The 21917-nt window shown below is 42.1% G+C and overlaps 2 protein-coding genes across 2 annotated transcripts; one reads left to right on the top strand and one right to left on the bottom strand.

The window, feature by feature from the left end:
- Positions 1 to 459: 459 nt before the first annotated feature.
- Positions 460 to 7577, bottom strand: LOC137272575 (serine/threonine-protein phosphatase 6 regulatory ankyrin repeat subunit C-like). Its single transcript, XM_067804963.1, has 4 exons — positions 7455 to 7577; positions 6459 to 6557; positions 6206 to 6238; positions 460 to 4358 (listed from the first exon to the last, which is right to left on the bottom strand). The coding sequence occupies exons 1-4, from the start codon at positions 7513 to 7515 to the stop codon at positions 1108 to 1110; spliced, it is 3444 nt and encodes a 1147-aa protein (XP_067661064.1). The 5' UTR covers positions 7516 to 7577; the 3' UTR covers positions 460 to 1107.
- A 3092-nt stretch (positions 7578 to 10669) lies between these two features.
- Positions 10670 to 20012, top strand: LOC137273794 (ankyrin-3-like). Its single transcript, XM_067806652.1, has 4 exons — positions 10670 to 10851; positions 12963 to 13061; positions 13782 to 13814; positions 14734 to 20012. Exons 1-4 carry the CDS (start codon positions 10752 to 10754, stop codon positions 18024 to 18026), a joined length of 3525 nt encoding a protein of 1174 aa, XP_067662753.1. The 5' UTR covers positions 10670 to 10751; the 3' UTR covers positions 18027 to 20012.
- Positions 20013 to 21917: the final 1905 nt, after the last annotated feature.

Raw genomic sequence — 21917 nt, 5'->3', positions numbered from 1 at the left:
TGTACCGTGATGGTTGGAACGCTACCCCCTTCATAAGTAATATGCACCCGAGATTCTTGACGAAGTATCCCCCCATTCTGCGAATGCTGTCTCATTGTAAATTTTTGCTATGTCATTGAAAATTCGTGTTTTCACATTTACTCATTCTTGCATTGAAATGTTGTTAAAAGTTTCCTTTGTCATGTTTTTCTTACAAGTTACAGTTATGTCGGGGTTTGAAGCTTGTGACGTATGTGTTGATAGCTAGTGTTGATAGCTGGACATCATCACCACAATAAGAGAGTTTAATTTTTTATGTAATGTGTACTGTTGCCCACTTTCTCTTTTTGTCGATAGTATTGATGACAATACGGTTTGGATGTAGTGTATGCTACAGACATCATCACAACGTGGTAAGACGTAGAAGTGTGACCACACTGAAGAGCTAAGTTGATGTATACAACCCGACAAAATTACCACTGAATACGTAATGAAACCTTTATTACAATTTATCTTAATGGTCTGCTAACTTTTCTGTAAAACAAGCTAAAACCTGATCAAAAGTAGGTTCACACACATGTATGGAACAAACAGCAAAATGATATTTTTATAAATTGTCAAGAAAATTATGCATGCGATTCCAAACTATTATCAGGTAGTATTCTACGTGTGTTGATGTTCAGCTCATTGGTCGGGGCCGTGGTTCCTGTTAATCTGCTGCCTAGGACGGCGAGGGATGGGAGCATTGTTGTGCAGCCCATCTCGAGTTTTGAGATTCCCAAGAGCGGTGGGGGACGTAATGAACTTGCTGCTGCTGATGATGAGACTTTCGATGATGGAGCTGTTACTGTTGAAACCGCTGCTGTTCAAAAGCACATTTGCGGAAAATTTGGCCTGCCGGAGCATTATGGAAGATGAGGAACTCTTAAGTAATAATTCACTTCCATGGAGAAGAGTCGTGAAAGATGGACGAATATTTTCAGACAAATTGCGGGACCATTTTTGCGCCGGCAATTATGCCGCGGACTAGTCAAATGGGGGTATAAAACACGTGATCCCTTTAAGTTCATATAACCTTAGGATGCTGTAACTTAGCCTGAAGACACCCATTGTCTATTGTATACAATTTTATGGAGTCGGTAATTTAGTTGGACACAAAAGAGCTTTTGTCTCGCCACTTCCACCGTCTGGCACCAATTCAACAGCTTTGCATCCATCTGAATCCTTTATCTCTTTGTCAGCACCCTTGTCTAGAAGTCGTTTAACAACCCCACTGGCATCACGGTATGCTGCCATATGGAGAGGTGTCCTTCCTTCGGAATCTTTGTGATTGATGTTGGAAGTTCTGTCAATCAAGGTCACCAAATGGTCTTCAAAGAAATGCCACAGTCCTGAATCTAATGCCAGATGTAGAGGTGTTCTTCCATCAAATGTGTTGTATAAATCTGGATCCAAGCTGGCCTTGAAAAGGAACTTCACCAGTTCATCATGGGTAGACTTCTCATACCTTAGAAATACTGCATGTAGATAGGTATTGCCATCCTTGTCCCTGTCATGTATACTCAGCCCCCTTCCTACTAGGAACTCCACCACTTCCAACCCTGCTGTCTGCACTGCTGGATACAGTGCCGTTCTTCCATCCCTATCTCTTGTATCAATTGGTACCTTTACCGTGTCCACAAGGAACTGCACTTTGTCCATTGTTTCATTGATGGAACAGCAAGCATAGTGAAGCACGGACAATCCATCAACATCAACTGTCGGCTTAGCATTCATTTTATGTAGATATTTCAGCATATCCAAATCAGCATACTCTGCTGCCACATGATATGCTGTGACGCCGTACTCATCTTTCTGATCAACATTGCATCCTTTGTTGCATAGAAATTTGAAGACATCAATGTTGTTAAATCCGGCCGATGTGTGTAGAGCTGATCTTCCATCTTCGTCAATTGCATTAATGTCACATTCAGCAGCTACCAGCTTCTGAACTATGTCAAGCCTGTTTGTGCCAAATAAGATTGGTTGAGAACCTTGAATACGTTTGTTTACAAGGGCTCCAGCGTCAAGAAGTGCTGTAACACAGGCTAAATTGTCCAAACCCACAGCTGTATGAAGAGGTGTGGAACCCCTCCCATCTTCCAGATTGACATCAGCTCCTTTCTGAATCAGCATCTTCACAGCGTCGAGGTTGCCGTGTTCAGACGCTCTAGTCAATGGTGTAAATACGCCAAATATCCTATTCAGTGTTTGGCTGTGTGATGGAACATTTCCAATGTTCGCATCAATAAAATTCATCAACAGTTGAATCTTTACACAACTGTCTGTGGCCGATTGTGCAGATAGGCATATGCAGTCAGCTATGTTGTCATACGTGGCTTCTGTAATGGTCAGATGGTCCAAGATGATGCGTACACATTTGCCTCCTCCAGCCTCGCACGCTGACTGCAGACAGTCCTTCAAGTTGTGGAGATCAACGTTTTGAGATGTGCACTTTTCTATCAGTATCTTCAGAGCTACTGGACATGCATGCCCTGCACATTTATAAAGCAGGTGAGCTACTTCCTCCTTCTCTGGGATGTGATTTAACATCAGCTGGAGTATTTCCTCGAGGATGTGGCGTCTCCTCTGCATCCACTCAACATTGTTGTATTCTGGATTATTTGCCATCTCTTTGAACAAAGCAGAAAGAGCACGATAGCAAAGGTCATGACTTCCATCTCCAGATGAGTCTATAATTCTCTTAACTAATTCGACATTTCCATTCAGAGACGCCAAGAACAGAACATCGTCTCTTTCTCGGAATCGTTCCAAAGCAGTTGATATCAAATCAAGCAATCGAGACGATGTAGCTTCATCAATGCTTTGGGAGGCTGAAAGTGCCTTCACACACGTTTCATCCGGAACAACCCCTCTGTCCAACAGCATGTTAATGACGTCATTGTGACTTTGGTAGATAGCACAAACCATATATTCTTTCAAAACAGCATTTGGAAAGTTTGAACTTTGCAAGAGAATGTACTTAGCCAGTGCGCCTTGCTTCATCCCAACGTGTGAAAGGAGAAATGTATAAGATAACACTACATGAGGATCGAGCATATTACTTATGTCTGGGTAGTATGTGATGCTTGAAGTACTCACTTTTCTTTTACCAATTTCTTCACACACGCTTCGCTCCAATTTTGACTCCAGATATGGTCGAAAGTCTCCATCCTGTAACGAGGGGTGATTCAGGATCTCACTCCCATCTTCTGACAGAAGGATGTTTGTAATTCTATCAGCAAGATTTTTAAAATATTCTCTTGTCAAGCGAATCACAACACCCTCTTCCTCAGTCTCATTACTGTGTGTCCTTACCAGCTCTACAAGCATCTGAGCAGGGCAAATTTTGATGCACATTTCTGGGTCCTCACCAGCCAGGTCAAGGAAAACTGCATCGTATATTGATTGATGCTGGAATTCAAATCCATGTTGCGTGCTGAGGAGATAAACACCAGAGAGTGTAGCAGCTTTACTGGCTATTTGGCCATATCCAGGAGGTCCTGGAATATCACAGAAGGTGGACAAATCTGCTACAATGTCACCAAAGTTTCTGTCTTTTCTTGATTTCAAGAGTTTCTGATCAAGGAACCCTTTTTGAATCATCACCAGTAATAACACAAAATGGCTCAATGGCTCACTTTCTTTCAAACAGTCAAGAATTTCTTTGATACAAACTTGAGGGCTTCGGAAGAAGCTGACGGCTCTAGATGCAGGAAGTTTGTGTGATGCAAAAAGTGCACAACATTGGGGAAAACCAAGCGATGTCTTCGTCTCTGAAATTTGTTTGATGTCTTCCTCTGATAGTCTTTTCTTCCTCCCGAAATATTTCTCCATAATTTTCTGTTTCTCTGACACCCTGAGTGAGAACTCGCCATCATCCAGAGTGACGCATTTGATCCTTTTGAACAGTTCGTGTGTCTTCATCCTCTTCTCACACTGTGCACTGATCTCTGGCCTCGAGGTCAGCACCAGGAAGATGTGGCCAAGCTCGACTACAGCGTTCATGATTTTCAGTACCTTACTCCAATCATCTACATGGGATTGAAACAGGTTGGAGGATCCAAATATATCGTCAATGAGCACCACATATTGTCCTTTGGACTTCCCCACCGGGACGTCCTTCCACTGTTGGGGAAAGGCCAATAACAAAGGGATTCTTCCTGTGTCTTTTTGAATCTGCGATAAAAGACTGAGTGCAACCCTAGATTTCCCTGTACCACTTCTTCCTTTGATGAATACACATCCAGTGTTTTTCAGATGCTTCAGAGCTGTCCTTTCTGCATAGGTTGATACGTGTTTGTCAGGATCCTCACGTTTCATCAACATTTCTGTTGCATCTGAAAATACAATGAAAATGTTCTAAGATCGACCTCAAGAAATGGTTAACCCTTTTGTGGTGACTATCACATACAGCAGGATATTTTTACGCAGATGGATGGGACGAAGGAAGAAGAGACCCTGCACCTTCAAATGAATGTAATTTTGGTCGCTCTGAATATGTGTCTCTAAAAGCATGCTGAACCAAACTAAACTGGCCATTTAACAAAATTTCAGGCCCAAATGGGCAACAGCTGGTCATCCTCCTATAGATCCACCTATGGAACATGGTGACTGGTCGTTGTAAAAACTTACTGTTGGGGTAAGTCAAATGGGTGCTTGGCCTGTGCGATGACATATCTTCCCGTTTGTGTAAACACAAACCATGTGCACATTGTACTTTCATGCTGATGCTGACAGACGTTACGTTCGCTTCCGGAATACTGAGCCTTATTTCGGGTCACAGAAACCACGCCCACACTGCATCATGAAACTGACACTGAAAGTCCAGAGTCAAGTGACTAACGTCCTTAGCGGGAAATTAAGAATGCTCTCCCCATCTACTGATCATATATCATCAACTTGTTGTTGTAAAATGTCAAATATTTCAGTCTAGCAATATCATAAGTGGAGTTTTAGTATGGGGCAGAACGTTGAACTTACATTAATAGCATGGATGTTTGTAGAGTACAATTTTTATACACAGATATTTTGAAATAGTCACATTTCACTTACTGGCCTGTTCCATAAATGCGATCATATCCCAAAATCCATAAATTCAAGTCATTTTTCTTCGACGTCTAAGGATAATCGAGATAGGATATTCGTTTGCACTGCTGTTGTTATCTTGATGTAATTCTGATTATGCTTTTCGTGAAACTAGTCACAATGGTTATCTAAACAGCAGAGATACATGTATGAATATCTGGTTGAAGACTGTTGTTACGTTTTGACTGCCATGATAAAATTAGATAATAGTTAAAGGGGCTGGGGTTGATACCGACTGACCACACCGAATTGTATTCTGAATATAATTGTACTTGTAAATTCTCAAATCATTTTTTCAAACTGAGGTAAGGGTATCAATATGGAAGTACGAGTGCAAAGGTAATAAAACAATCAATAAAAGAAGGGTGATTATAACCATAAACAGAATTAGGGTAATATTCATCTCTAAACAACTTTGAAGAAAGCACTATGCAGAGTGTCCCAGAGTACAGAGTGATCACACAAAATGCTGTTTTACTTGCGGTCTGAGATGATATTCAAGGTGAGAGACAATAGCCAACCCCCATTATATACCTCTTTCAGACAAAGGCTTCCGGACTAAGACCTTTACATCTCTTCCCATACCATCCTATAATATTCTGTGGGTCAGAATTCATGAAGGTGTACGCCAGATCCAAAATGGCTGACATGAATTTAAACCCTATTACCATGGAAACTGGCGTCAAATCAATACTGCAATAAGGAACATAGTAAGGTTAACGACATATCTTCAGTGCGATAAGCGCTTTGTTCAAATTTTCCTTTGTGCTACTTTATCTTGCCAGTGTTGTGAGGATAGACCTTATTGCAGTATTGTATTTAAGGTCCATTTTCAGCTTCAGATACACCAATTTCAACCTTGTCAGTCTCTTGAAATATGTTGCACCAATAAACCGATGAAATTCCATTTCTTTCTAACGTTCGTTCATGCAAATAACAGTGTAATTAGGCAATGCTGAGAAGGTAACATCGCTCGATGATATGACAATGTTCTTTCTTCCTCTATTAAACCAATGTCTGGTGACACTCACTTGGTGGTAATCCTGGTGTATTAATAAAGCAATGTAAAAGCCTATTCACCGCTCAATAGTTTACTTACCTATGATGTTCTGTAAGGCATAGTTAGGTGTTTCTGCAATGAATACATATAATCCATTGTACATTGTGTTTATGATTTACAGGAATTTAAATGAACCGCTTCTGAACTTCTTTGATATTCTTCGTGTTAGTTTTCTACAGTTTGATGGGATATTGTTGGGGTTTTTGCCACTATCGATGGCATAAAAATAAGGAATAAAAAAAATATAAATTAAATATATTTAATTTTATTTTTGAAAATGTTTTGGAATTACCACAGATAGTTTCTTGGACGGTAATGGAGGAATCCTGGATGTTGTAAACGTTTTGACCGTCAGATAAAACATCCGGGGTCTCCACTTGAAGATTGTTGGCTAGAAGAGAAATATAACATGATTATGTTCTTTCAACATATCTAAACGGTTATAGTGTTGCAGGTTATAAACATGTTGTTGCCATCTCCGAAACATGGTATTGTCATTAGCATGTCGTTAGCAGGTGATTTCATGTCGCTAGAGTTAGGAGTTAACAGGTCAGGTGCATGTTGTTATCTTCTCAGTTGGATGTTGTCATGTTAGTAGCATGTTGTCATGTCAGTAGCATGGTGTCACCTCAGTAGCCTGCTGTCAGCATGTTAATGGCATGTTGTCATTTCAGTAGCATGTTGTCATCCCAGCAGAATGTTGTCAGCATGTAAATAGCATGTTGTCATCTCAGTAGCATGTTGTCATCTCAGTAGCATGCTGCCTTCTCAGCAGCAGTCAGCAAGATGTTGTCGGCATGTCAGTAGAATGTTGTCAGCGTGTCAATATCATGTATGAGGCGTCAGCATGTTGTAGGTATACACGGCGTCAGCATGTCGTAGGTATACACGGCGTCAGCATGTTGCTAGCATATGAGTTTGGCTTAGTTCCAATATACAGCTAGAGGTAGGTGTGGCAAGATGTCAATATGGCCGTGGTCGGAATAGTGAGGTAGTTTAGTTTTACACAGCTGTTACCAATATTCCAGGAATATCGCAGCGGCAACACCAGAAGTATAGCCATCGGTATGGCTAGATGCCAGCATATTTATATTACACGTTGTCAGGAGGCCACCACGCCAAGGCGTCTGCATAAATATTTATCTCACCAGATGTCACCATGACCGAAAGTCAGGCTGTTTATGTCGGAGCATGCCTGAACACTCACTGGCTGAATCGAACACACGTATATACATTTATAAGTATAAATGGAAAATGGCATATTTCAAGAAATATTAGCACATCTGACCTGAATCTGCCCTCATTTTCTTGACAGTTGAACAACCCGACGAAGTCGCAACCACTTCCATAGCTCGTGTCTGTCAGGTAAACAGTTCATATGCGTGAGGTTTCACCTACGAGATACAGCGCGCAATTTTGATAGAACATGCGTAGCATCTATACTGAAATTCAAAAGAAACGTCGTAATATTGGAAATGACATTTAACTTCCAATGGAGTACTTGAACCTATTTTGTTTAGATATACCATAGAAATCAAATTTTAGCAGAAATTATTAATCTTGGTCATCTAGCCAGTTTTGTGCAATAAAGTATTGTTTGAGATTGAGGTTAGAAATATTTTGTTTGTTCGCCACAGCTGCTGTGTTCAGAAAACAAGCTTCCAAGTTATGCCTGAATACATGCATGATGCATATGCATCTCGCTTTCATTGTTGTGTGTGTACGAACTCTTCCCTTTCCACAAACAAAAAAAGATTTTTCTTGATTGCCACACCAAGAAGTGGATTCAACAAAAGGATACTTTGAGAATCGGATAGTCACATTCACTGACTTAAGTGATTACATGTCATCGTAACCTGTATAGGTGGATCGATGTTCATGCTATCAATCACATGTTTGTCCACCAAACGTACATTTCCATCATGCGTCACCTGACTAGCGTGTGTAATTAAGGACATCATTTCAAGTCATCCCCATGATCATAAACTGATTTCAATGGTGGATATATAATTTTCATTACTACGTCGTTTACGAATCTGAAGCCTTTAGTCATGACGCAGATTATGCTTGCAGATTTCTCACCACACTTCCTGTGCTCTTGTACTTAGAGTGCTTCAGTGTGTCCTGGTTTTCCTGCTCCATCAATCTGACGCTCCTCTTTCAATGGAAAATTGTCGAAAAAGCAACAAAGGGGAGCTAAAAAATAAGACAGTGGTCACGCTCGTTTTGTTAGAACTGCGCCAGCACAGGGTTGGAAAGTTGCCGCGTTTTCTTTTCTCAGTGTTCAATACAAGCTGTTGATTTCAGTGTGTCAGTTAGTCAAACAGATAAGAAAGAAACAACTACAAGGAAACGTACAAACATTACAAGGATATATTGTGTCACAGCGGAAAGACATAAAGTAAACAAAAACTAAACTCACTCTCTCTATTCTTCAGTCAAAAGGGAAGTGTGAGCTAATGCGTAAGTTTGTTGGTTGTTTATATGACGTTGTTCTGTAAATAATCGAGCCTAGAGAAGTAATCCACAACACATATATACAGATTTGGTCTGCAGCAGACTAAATAAGAAGTGACTATCTGGATCATGTGGTCAAGCTCGCTGACTTGGTTGAAAAAACCCCGCTAAGATACGGATGAGAATTGATACTAGTATTCAGCAGCCCATGCTTGTCGGAACAGGCGACTAACGGGAGTATGTGGTCAGGTTTGCTGACTTGGATGACACGTCAATGTATCCCAATTCCGTATATCGAGGTTAGTGTCGAGGCGTAGCGCAGCAGCACAAGGCTGGTGCGTTGACCGATGCTCAACATGTTGACCACTGGATTGTGTAAGCCAAACGTTGAATATTTACAGACCACTGCCATATAGCTGGTATACTGCTGAGTATGGCATTAAAAAATTAACAGACAAACCTACAAACCGTTACAAGCCTCAAAGTAAAACGAAGTCATACTATACCTCGAGCAGGGTGAGAAGGAATGTATGAAGCGGTCATAAAATTATAAATATTCCAGCACTACCAGAAGTGGGCTTTATATTGTGGGATTCGAACCCGGTTTTCGTCGGCGTGACGCTTTATGCTCTAACCCACTGACTCCATTAGCAATGCCATCTGTCCTTGATAGATCTGCTCGGGTATATGTGTCAACTGTTTATAATTGTTCAAATCTCAATGTGCTTACTCTTTTTTCATATTTTGTCAGATTATATCATGTAGAAAGGTATATGGAGTGTGAAAATGAATGAATTATGTTTCATGCGTTAATCAATGATAGGCCGTATGCACCATTTAGTTATTTTCACTTTATAAGTAGCACTGGTACACGGCTGATATTTGCATTGTTCGTAGATCTAAACATTATTTGGATGATTTCACACACGCGAAGGTTTATATCTCTTGCATGGGGGAAATATGATATTCTCTTCTTTCTGTTACAGAAATTGATTTATTTTCCAGAAACACCTACCATTTTCAGCAGAGTTTAATAATCGTGATTTCGCATTCATGACAAGCCACTGTCGTATATTAATGGGCAAGGCAAAGTTTTCCGTGAAGAAGCTTAAAATGATGTTCAAACACTCAGGGGCCAAATATTTAGCATGTGTGACCTCCAATATCGAAACAGACCGCATTTATACTCTGGTATTTTTATACTGTCACTGATAACACAATACCCAATATATCATACACATGTGTTCACTATGACAATTTAAGTGGTACGATACTGGCGCAGTTTTAACAAAACTAGTGTGGCCACATTCATTGCGTGCTAATCATGACGGCGAAATTGAACCAAAGCCAAACTAACTTTCAGGTCAGAGGCAAAGTACCAGAGCAGAGAAGGTTGATTTCAGAACATGGAGAGATACATCCTCTTCACTATGACACACGTCTAAAACGTACTCCGACGTTTAATATTTTTTGTCAGACAAAAGGTAATGAAAGAAACAAACGCCATTCAGTTTTAAGAGAGGTGAAGTCTATTTCCTACATTCAAGATGAAAATGAAATTATCACTTCATGTCAGTTAACTCAAAGGTCTTTTCTACTTGAGACAAATATGCAATACATGTATTAGTTGCATATTTTTTGTCAAGTAAATGCGTTGTGTGCAACCAACCTTAAATGGAATGTAACTCGTTTAATCCCATTACCAACGTTTTCACTTTCCCTCCTCTCAATACTAAGTCTTCAGTCCCTGAGTGTTGACAGCTATACATAATATATATACACTAGCAATGTACATCGAGCCAGAGTTATTTTAAGCATGTATATACTATAAATTATGAGATGAAATTATCGATTCTGTCAGAATCAGCTTACAACCAGTTGTAACTATCGATGAACCTCTCCGTGCAAAATGTATATGATACGATCGTTTACGAACCTACACATTTTGGTCCTAGCACTGTCAATTACCAAACTAGCTTTCGAGAAACAATATTTGTTTTATCATGGCCCTATCAGTAGGAGCCTGTCGCTGCTACGCTAGTTTTGATAAAATTGTGCCCATCATGGTCTGAGGCAGGGGAAAGCGAAACTGGTATTTCCAGTGAACTGAGGACGTGTCCAGTCGGATATGTCTGCAGGTACAAAGCCAGGAATGATGGCGATGGTTGAGACTGCTGCTGTCCCAGGTGGTGAGCTGTCCGCTGTGAACACAGGCAGTGCGGATTCAGGTCAGTTGTGAATACATTCCTGTTGCGAGAGTGTCCGTCGAGATCGCTGAGAGAAGTTGAGGTTGGGTCATGGCCGTACCGAGGTCGCGGCTGTGGGGCTGGGTTGTGCCGATCGCGTAACGCAGGGACCAGTGCACAAGACATGAAGAATGTCTAAAGCAGTATTGTTGTTGATGTGGCTCCTCACTCATTTTCAGGCTGACAGTTTAGGTCGGGACCATCCTAAATGTAGGTAGGGGTGAGAGGAACAGGGTGGTAGTGCGCTGTGGTGGGCGGTGAGGGCAGAAATGAGACAATGAGGTGATTGTACAATATCAATATGTGAGATGAGGGAAGAAACGTAGCGATGATAGTACCTATAGAGCGACAGGTGTTCGCTGATGGCAGTGACATTGGGTGTACACATTATCTAGCGCGAGGGGAGTCAGGTGGTAGATCGATGTGGGTTCACGTAGACGGGGATGGTGTTCACGGCGTGGGGTGTCAGGTGTTTAGGAGAGGGGGTCATGCGGGTAGACGGGGATGGTGTTCACGGCGTGGGGTGTCAGGTGTTTAGGAGAGGGGGTCATGCGGGTAGACGGGGATGGTGTTCACGGCGTGGGGTGTCAGGTGTTTAGGAGAGGGGGTCATGCGGGTAGACGGGGAAGGTGGTCACGGCGTGGGGTGTCAGGTGTTTAGGAGAGGGGGTCATGCGGGTAGACGGGGATGGTGTTCACGGCAAAGGGAGTAACATGATCGGGAAAGGGTTGTATATAGATGGTGAAAGTGTTCACGGCGAGGGGAGTCAGTTGTTCGAGGAAGTGAATCAGTTAAATGAATAAGTTGTTCACGGAGAGGGGAGTCAGTTGTTCGAGGAAGTGGGGTCAGGTATAAATGGGTAAGCTGTTCACGTAGTAATTAAGGTGGTGAAGTAAGATCATCGCGGAAGGTGTTCAGGGCGCGGGGAGTGAGGTGCTCAGATGGATGAGGCGATCGAAGGTGTAGTTAGGATAGCCATGGCGGGGGCTTGACACGATGGCGAGGCGAAGGACGAGCCCTACAGCATATACATTCTCATGGCCGCTTGTCGGTAGTGACTGCATCACGTGACGCCTGGGACTTTGCCCCGGAATGTACTCCAAGTAGAGTTTCAGTTGTAGTTGTGACGTAACAACTGAGGCATTTTCAGATGAACAGCTTGTTTCTGAGCAAGTGAATTATGGAGTATGGTTTTAGTCCACCTTTAGCAATATTCCAGCACAAATACGGAGGGGGAGACCAGAAATGGGGTTCACACATTGTGCCTATGTGGGGAATCGAGCCTTGCTGTTTGGCTTTATACGCCAATTAACGCTTTCACCACTAGGGTCGCCCACCGAGCCTTGCTGTTTGGCTTTATACGCCAATTAACGCTTTCACCACTAGGGTCGCCCACCGAGCCTTGCTGTTTGGCTTTATACGCCAATTAACGCTTTCACCACTAGGGTCGCCCGCCGAGCCTTGCTGCTTGGCTTTATACGTCAATTAACGCTTTCACCACTAGGGTCGCCCACCGAGCCTTTTGGTAAGTAAACTTATCCAGGGCATACCGACGTGCGGATATCGAAACAAACTCTTTTAGGATACATACTAGTAGTTAAATTGATATCCATAGATCAACATATACTTTACTGAAATTGTATACCCCCTTGGTTTTCCTAACGAACAGGGAAGGTTGGATAGCCGAGTAGTTAACGTACTGGCTCGTCACACCGAAGGCCCGGGTTCGATTCCCCACCTGGGTATACAATGTGCAAAGCCCATTTCTGATGTAACCCGCCGTGATATTTCTAGAATATTTTTAAAAGCGGGGCGCAAAGATAAACTCATTCACTTAACGGACAGATACACTGGCTAAGTTGCAGAAGCAATATTCACATTGTGCCATCACCCTATACAATAGGTGAGTGAGTGAGGTAGAATTTAATGCCAGTATTATTTCCTCCATATAGCGACGCAATAGTAGTAGCTCAAGTCCGGGTATGGAGGATATAGAGGCTACGTTTATTTTAATATATTATTCATAATTTTAAAGCATGTTGTCCTTGAGTATATAAATATCAGTTGTTTGCTAACATCTTTTGATGTTCCAGTTAACAACATACAGCTTCACTCGCCGGCGGTGTTCTCTGGTGGCAAGTCCATTTACAACATTCAAGACTCGTCTGTCACAGTCCAGCAGACGATCAGTGGTAATGTCAGAGTTCTCTCCCTTATCACTATGCTTCCCGCACTCATCTTACACGTTGCATGCTTTGAATACTACATTCAGTTGTAAAATCAGCATTAAGGTAAAGTGTAAATCATTTTGTTCATTGCGCATAGAATTGTAAGGTGAAATCCTAAACTTAATGTTTGATGGTTGATTTGATGGATTTCTATTTTGCCATGACGAGTTACGTCCCTTTCTCACGACCGGATGTTGATACTTATCCTCGGGATGCCAGGTCAGGAATTACTGCTGCTCATGGGGCTTCCTCTAACAAAACGTTAACAAGCCATGATGTTGCAAAATGCCCGTGAAGGTACGGGTCAGAATTGGTCCTCTTTATCACATGCTTGTTGTGGTAATTAGAGGCGACTAACCGCCGTCATATAGCTGGAATGTTGCTGAGTGAGGAGTAAACCTAAACTCACTTACTGATATTACATAAATGCCATTGTGAGGGACGTTTAACCCAGCTCACTCACTACCTCTAACGGTGCAGTGTCAGTGAGTAAGTTAGTTTTATGTTTTAGCAACATTCCAGTAATATCAAGACGGGGGTCTCAAAAAATGTACCCATGTGAGGAATCGAACCCGGGTCTTCGGGATAATCAAACACCTTAACCCATAGGCTTACCCACCGCCACTGTAACAATATGCAGTGATGCAATGCACCAGTAGATTATTTTATTTAATTGTGTTTCAGTTGCGCCAAACTACCCACTGCAGAACATCATAGGTAAGTATATGTATATTGTTACATAACATCATTTACTGGATATTTGAACGCCTACCCAGAAGGGGGAGGTTCGATGGTTCACAGGTCGCACCATACGTACTGACTTACAAGATGATGATTGTCGTTTGGTTGGGTTGGGTGAGTTGGAGTTTGCACCGCTTTGAGCAATATTCAAGCAATATCAGGGCAAGGGACACCAGAAATGGACTTCACACATTGTACCCATGGGAATCGAACACGTGTCTTCAAGCCCTTTGCCTCTAAGTCAGAATACGCTCCCTTCTCGGGGAATCCGTGCTAAACTGCTGCATGGTAATGCAGTGGGCTGACTGGCACAAAACCCGACAGGCATTAGTCCGGATTAGTGGACACACGCACAATCAAAATCCACCCTACAAACGCGTAGTAATCTTAAACCCATTTCATCTCAATCTCATCTGAATATATATGAAAACACTGCTGCACAAAAGAGCTGAATCTTGCAGGACGTTCGAATGTGAACAGTATTGTGGCACCACTGTTACCGTGACACTGGTGCATCGGCATTGTCCGCCCCTGCGACAGAAATGACAGGGAAAAGCTCGGAAAATAATTATGCCGAATTAGTCACAAGTTTGTCCGTCGACTTTCAGTCCCTTTCGTGAACACAGTGCCTTAGGTGAACAGACTTATCTCTTCATAAACAGAAAACAATCATCAGCATCCAAACCATACTAGCAGGGCAACCGTTCATTAGACTGGCGCCAAAAACCAATCTATGGACTTCAAGATGCTGCGTCATATTCACAGCGAACAAAAATTTCATCTACTTAAAGGTGAAGGGTGGGTCTCTTCTTCCCAAGCCCGATCCATCAGCATAAAACAAAACAGTTTAAAATCTCTTGAGGTCGATCATGGAACAATTTTGTTTTATTTTCAGATGCTACAGAAATGTTGATGAAACGTGAGGATCCTGACAAACACGTATCAACCTATGCAGAAAGGACAGCTCTGAAGCATCTGAAAAACACTGGATGTGTATTCATCAAAGGAAGAAGTGGTACAGGGAAATCTAGGGTTGCGCTCAGTCTTTTATCGCAGATTCAAAAAGACACAGGAAGAATCCCTTTGTTATTGGCCTTTCCCCAACAGTGGAAGGACGTCCCGGTGGGGAAGTCCAAAGGACAATATGTGGTGCTCATTGACGATATATTTGGATCTTCCAACCTGTTTCAATCCCAGGTAGATGATTGGAGTAAGGTGCTGAAAATCATGAACGCTGTAGTCGAGCTTGGCCACATCTTCCTGGTGCTGACCTCGAGGCCAGAGATCAGTGCACAGTGTGAGAAGAGGATGAAGACACACGAACTATTCAAAAGGATCAAATGCGTCACGCTGGATGATGGCGAGTTCTCACTCAGGGTGTCAGAGAAGCAGAAAATTATGGAGAAATATTTTGGGAGGAAGAAAAGACTATCAGAGGAAGACATAAAACAAATATCAGAGATGAAAACATCGCTTGGTTTTCCCCAATGTTGTGCATTTTTTGCATCACACAAACTTCCTGCATCTAGAGCCGTCAGCTTCTTCCGAAGCCCTCAAGTTTGTATCAAAGAAATTCTTGACTGTTTAAAAGAAAGTGAGCCATTGAGCTATTTTGTGTTATTACTGGTGATGATTCAAAAAGGGTTCCTTGATCACAAACTCTTGAAATCAAGAAAAGACAGAAACTTTGGTGACATTGTAGCAGATTTGTCCACCTTCTGTGATATTCCAGGACCTCCTGGATATGGCCAAATAGCCAGTAAAGCTGCTACTCTCTCTGGTGTTTATCTCCTCAGCACGCAAAATGGATTTGAATTCCAGCATCAATCAATATACGATGCAGTTTTCCTTGACCTGGCTGGTGAGGACCCAGAAATGTGCATCAAAATTTGCCCTGCTCAGATGCTTGTAGAGCTGGTAAGGACACAGAGTAAAGAGACTGAGGAAGAGGGTGTTGTGATTCGCTTGACAAAAGAATACTTCGATATCCTTGCTAATAGAATTGCAAACATCCTTCTGTCAAATGATGGAACTGAGATCCTGAATCACCCGTCGTTACAGGACGGAGACTTTCGACCATATCTGGAGACAAAATTAGAACTGGACGTTTGTGAAGAAATTGGTAAAAGAGAAGCGACTGCATCTAGCATCTCATACTACCCAGACATAAGTAATATGCTTGATCTTCATGTCCTCTTTACATATACATTTCTTCTTTCACACATGGTGATGAAGCAAGGCGCACTGGCTAAACATATTCTGTTGAAAACCTCCGATATCCCAGAAGCTGTTTTGAGAGAGGTTATGATTTGCGCTAACTACCAAAGCCAAAATGACATAATCAACATGCTCCTAGACAGAGGGGTTGCTTTGGATGAGACCTGTGTGAAGGCACTTTCAGCCTCCCAGAGCGTAGATACAGCTACATCAGCCCGATTGCTTGATTTGATTTCAGCATCAGGTTTCCAAGATAGAAAGGACATGCTTTTCTTGGCGTCTCTAAATGGTAACGTAGACCTGATCAGGAAAATCATAGACACGTCAACGGACGAAGTTCAAGAACTTTGCCATCATTGTCTCTCGGGGTTGTTCAGTGAAATGAGATTCAACAAAGAGTATAACTATCCAGAATGGATGGAGGAGAGACGAGGGAGCCTAGAGGAGGTATTCCAAGTGCTGTTCAGTCCCATCCAGGACAAGACAAAAGTGGCTCACTTGACCTCCAGATGTGCAGGACATGCCTATCCAGTAGCTCTGAAGATAGCACTTGATAAATACTCACTGGACGATTCGGACAGGTATCACTGGAAGGAGTGTCTGCGGACAGCATGTATTTATGGCGGAAGCGAGTGTGTCCGAGTCATCCTTGAACATGTTACCATCACCGAAGGAATCTGTGACGGCATTGCAGATTGTTTGGATGCCGCAGCCGCATCGGTTAGAGACAGCTGTCTGAAGACTCAGTTACTGATGAATTTTCTTGATGACTTTGGGGATAGCATGGGGGGAGTGCCATCACTCCGTCAAATATTGAATAGAACAGGAGGATATGGATATACTCCTCTGACCGAAGCGGCCAAACACGGCAACGTCGACACTCTAAAGATGCTGATACGGAAAGGAGCTGATGTCAACATGGAAGATGGTAAAGGATTTACAGCTCTGCACAGAGCTGCTGGGAGAAATGGTTCTGTTGAATGCGTAACAGCTCTTCTTGAAGCTGGGGCCCTTGTAAACAAACGTGCATCAGATTCCAGAACCCCGCTTATGGAAGCTGAGAGGCTTGACATAGTTCAGAAGCTGGTAGCGGCTAAATGTGATATTAATGCAACAGATGAAGATGGAAGATCAGCTGTGCACAATTTGGCCCATTACAGCAGTGTTGATGTTCTGAAGTTTTTATGCAACAAAGGATGCAATATTGATCAGAAAGATGAGCGCGGCGTCACGGCATATCATCGTGCAGCGGAATCCGGGTACCTGGAGGTACTGAAATATCTGCATAAAATGAATGCTAAGCTGACAGTTGATGTTGACGGATGGTCAGTGCTTCACTATGCTTGCTGTTCCGTCGATGAAACAATGGAAAAGGTGCAGTTCCTTGTGGACACGGTGAAGGTACCAATTGATACAAGGGACGAGGATGGAAGAACGGCACTGTATCCAGCAGTACAGAGAGGTGATGCGGAAGTGGTGGAATTCCTTGTAGAAAGAGGTCTGAGTATAAGGGACAGGGACAAGGATGGCAACACCTACATGCATGCAGTATTCAACCGGTACTCCGATCATGATGAGGTAGTGAAGTTCTTATTCAAAGCCAACGTTGATGCAGACTTGTGTAACAGTGAGGGCAACACCCCACTGCATCTGGCATTGGATTCAGGATTGTGGAGCCTCTTCGAGGACCATATGATGACTTTGATTGATAGAACTTCCAAAATGAATCTACGAAACCACGAAGGGAAGACGCCTCTTCATTTGGCAGCATATTCTGACAATGTGACGTTTCTCAAGCGAATCCTTGACAAAGGAGCAGATAGAGACATAAGGGATTCAGATGGATGTAAGGCTATTGATCTGGTGCCTGAGGACGGAAATGGAAAAGCGATGAAGGCTCTGTTGTCCACACCTGAGTTACCTGATCGTGAAATTGTATATCTCAGGCAGGGATGGTACCCGGACGACTAGGGACGATGGGGTAGCCTAGTGGTTAAAGTGTTTGGTCGTCACGCCAAAGACCATACATGTGGTACAATGTGTTAAGCCTATTTCTGGTGTTTCCCGCTGATATTGCTGGGATATTGCTAAAACCAGCTAAAACTACACTCACTCAATTGAAAGGGGACAAACGGAATCAGGTCATCTTCGCCGACTTGGCTAATACATATCATCGTTTACGTATCGTACGTGCGTACGTACATACGTAGATCAACGCTCGTTATGCCAATCACTGCATCCTCTGGTACAGATTGAATTACTGTCAGGCCGCCGCCATACAGTTGGAACATTGCGCAGTGCGGCGTTAATCAATATCAATATGCAGCATGTTTTCGTGTTAATGTCATCTCGCGTTAGCAAAGGAATGTCACAGTGACGTTTTATGTAGGGGCCTTAAAATCACACAGCTTAAGCGGTTCCACCTCATTTATTAAGAATTCAAGTAGATAGTTAAATGGAGCCGATAATGGATATTTGTCAGTAACTGAAGACAAATTCGCTTGTTTTCAAATTTGCAATAGAAGCGGACATAAAATATGCATCGGCGCCACTGAGTTGTTTTCTCCAACACTAAAGGCGCGGGGTCGCCGACCGAAAGTTATGTTGGTTGTTTATCACCGCGTACAGACATGTTCCAGCAAAGTAAAGGACATGTATATAATCGAGTCAAGTACGACAAAATAGTGATTGATATTAGGAGCAACAATCCATATCGTTGAGTCGCAAAAAGCCAAGCCTGTTCAACCAATCTACATAGTCTAACCACCCGATCCACCAAGACTAACCATTCGATCCATCCATCCAAACTGCTTTTCAATAAAAGCCAATATCATCCTCATCTATCGCATGATTGGGAGGTGTACTGCGGATGTTCACTGTTATGGTATGACCAGAAATTGTTAAGAATTTTAGGAATATGTTCAACTGGATTTCTAGTATAAACAACTATAACAAGCTATCAAGTGCTTGGTTTCTTTCAAGCGTGACAATTCCGTTTATCATTTTTCATTAATATGTGAAGAGTTATCCCCCATTGTTTAATTGCTAGCAGGCGACATTTTATACATGATTTAGTGAAGAGGGAGTTGATTTTAGGGTATTAAAACAAGGACACCGGATCAACTAAAGTGATTTCAAGTACAACAGGCATCCACTATCCACTGTTTATCGTGTTTTGGAAAATATTGCAAACGGATATGGCATTGCGCACCAGGGAGGCGCAGGCAGGCCCAGAAAATTGACTGCCGGTGAACGGAGACGGCATGGTATTCTTGTTTCTAAAAACAAACGGAGGAGTTTAGGAAACTTAAAGTTGGATATGATTGATAGAGAAACCGTGGTTGTCTGTAAGGAGACAATTAGATCTGAACTGCATGCAGTGGGTTGAAAGAAAGGCCGAGGAATTCCACCACCGATCAGGAAACCTGAACAAAAGGAGCGAAGGCTGAACTGGGGCTTATAGCATAGACATTTTAGCTGGGGCATTGTGGTTTTCTCAGATGAAGGTTCTGTGGGTTGTTTCCTAATACACTGTAACGTGTGGTGTGTCATATCTGTCTTAGGGGCAACTCCCCTCTGTTTATTGGAAGGGGTACATAGATATTCTCGAGGGACGTTTACTTCCATCTGCTCACTTGTTCTGTGCTGAGTTTCCAGCAGGACAACGGCCCAAAACACCGCTCGAAGCATTCACAGGCCTGGTTTCGCGCCCAAAATATGACATTATTAGATTGGCTATAGCTCTGACCTAAATCCAACAGAACATGTTTGAGGACTTATTAGGGAAAGTGTCTATGAGAAAATACTGACAAATAGTGCTGAAATGGAAAAAAGAGGTGGTCCGATATTGGGACAGCATGGACCACGACTTTCTAACTTCTTTGATCAGTAGTATGCCCTGCCGCATTGAAGCCTGCATAACTGTCAATGGTGACTAAATAAAATACTAACTGTTCATTTATGTGATCTCAATTATCAGACGCCCTAATGTCACAACAGAATCGAAATCGGGTCTCCTACGTGATGAGCGAACGCTTTAACCGCTAGGCTACGCCACCGCCCCCCACCTGATCTGTAAGCCGATGTCTCTGCACAGAACCACACACCACAGAAAAGTATGTATGGTAATTGTTTCGCTAACCATATATATTATCGACCTATTATAAATAGAAGCAGTTTACCTCTCTCAAACAGTGTTTTCAGGCGGAAATAACGGCACACTTGAACTCGTTTTAAACATCAGATTGCCTTGTCTCTATCAATGAAACAAACAGATTCTCTTATGTCCCTGCTGATATTTTACATGTTTGATAAAAATCTAAACAAATAAAATGTTTAAAAAACGAATCTAAAACAATGGTTCAAATGCATGCCACTCTTGTCAATCAGTGTTGACTTAAAACAATGTTTACAATCGGTACACCGCTAATGAACAATAATTTCATTTTCGATCTCATCTCCGCTATTCCAAATATTTGCACAAAGATAAAAAAATCTCGGATTGATTCGTTCTAAATAATATGTTTTGCAGCAAAATCTAGATTTTTAATGCTTCATAAATAAACAATGTAGAAAGATAAGAACTGGTTTCTAAACAGATCTGGATTTACAGACGTTGTTGTACATGTATTTCCTAGACAAAATGCACACAACGAACTACAGTTAAAACGAATTTAGTTCGATTTAGTCGTAGTTTACTGTTGGTGGTCAAGCTTGGTGACTTGGGTGAATGCATGTATTCATGTCCCAATTGCGCTAATAGATGCTCATGATGTCGGTCATTTGATTGTCTGGTCAGCCTCGATTGCGTTGCATCCTACCTTAGTGAAGTAGTTGGAATCAGCTAGTCAGGCAAGTTGAAAGAAACCGAGGGAGAGACTTCTTAATGGCGGATGATCGATTGATGATACCATTGTGATACCATTTGAGAATACATGACGCTTAATGTCTAAGTTTAATGTCATTTGAACACTGTCATTACCGAAACAGGGAAGAGAACACATGGTTAAATTACTCTCCCACCAAACTGAAAAAACGAAACAAAAAAAACCAGCGCAAACAAAACAAAAACACACACGCACAAAACAGTAACAAAACAAAGCAAAACAAAACCACCCAAATTACACAACAAACAAAAGACAACAAACGTACACGAGGCGTCAATCGACCAGTTAATTTCCATTAAAATCATTCGTAATAAGCCCTTGTCAATTGTATGTGATCATAAAATATTCAAAATATTCAACATACTATATAGGTATGAGCTCCCACTTCAAGACTGTCTTTCTATCTCGAAATATCGATGATATCATTCAACATCTGATAATACATGTATATGTGATATCACGTACCATATCAGAAGTCAAAATGAGTGATGAGAAAATAAGGAACATATCGGGTATGCTCGTAACAGTAGGAATGTGATTTGATATCAGAAGAAGAGACGAGGAAGAAAATCTGTTAAGGGCCAGGCATCACGCCCTTGTGGAGAGTCCGGCCTATTTAGGCCTGTGAGGCACACAGTAAAACAACAATACAATCATTATATACCATTCAGAAAAGTAGGGGATACTGGATTTACAAACTGATGAAATTCATATGATGAATCCAAGGAGTAATCAGATAATGTTTCAGGGAAAATGTGACAATGTATTTCATTGCTTTGGAGATGTTTCTGTATGGATATATGCTACTTTTTTCTCATATGCATTAACGTTGGCTAGTGGTATGCACGCAAACTGGAATATCCCCTACGGAATGGTATACTAATGTAAACCTCATCCATGACAGTCAGCACTCATACAGTGTCAACGAACACCTGCACTCACTGTTACATGTCCATGCAATGAAACCACAAACACT

Source organism: Haliotis asinina, chromosome 2 (genome assembly GCF_037392515.1).
Source record: "Haliotis asinina isolate JCU_RB_2024 chromosome 2, JCU_Hal_asi_v2, whole genome shotgun sequence".
In the NCBI taxonomy this organism is placed as follows: domain Eukaryota; kingdom Metazoa; phylum Mollusca; class Gastropoda; order Lepetellida; family Haliotidae; genus Haliotis; species Haliotis asinina.
Note: the sequence above shows the minus strand (reverse complement) of the source record. Positions and strands in the feature narration are given on the sequence as shown.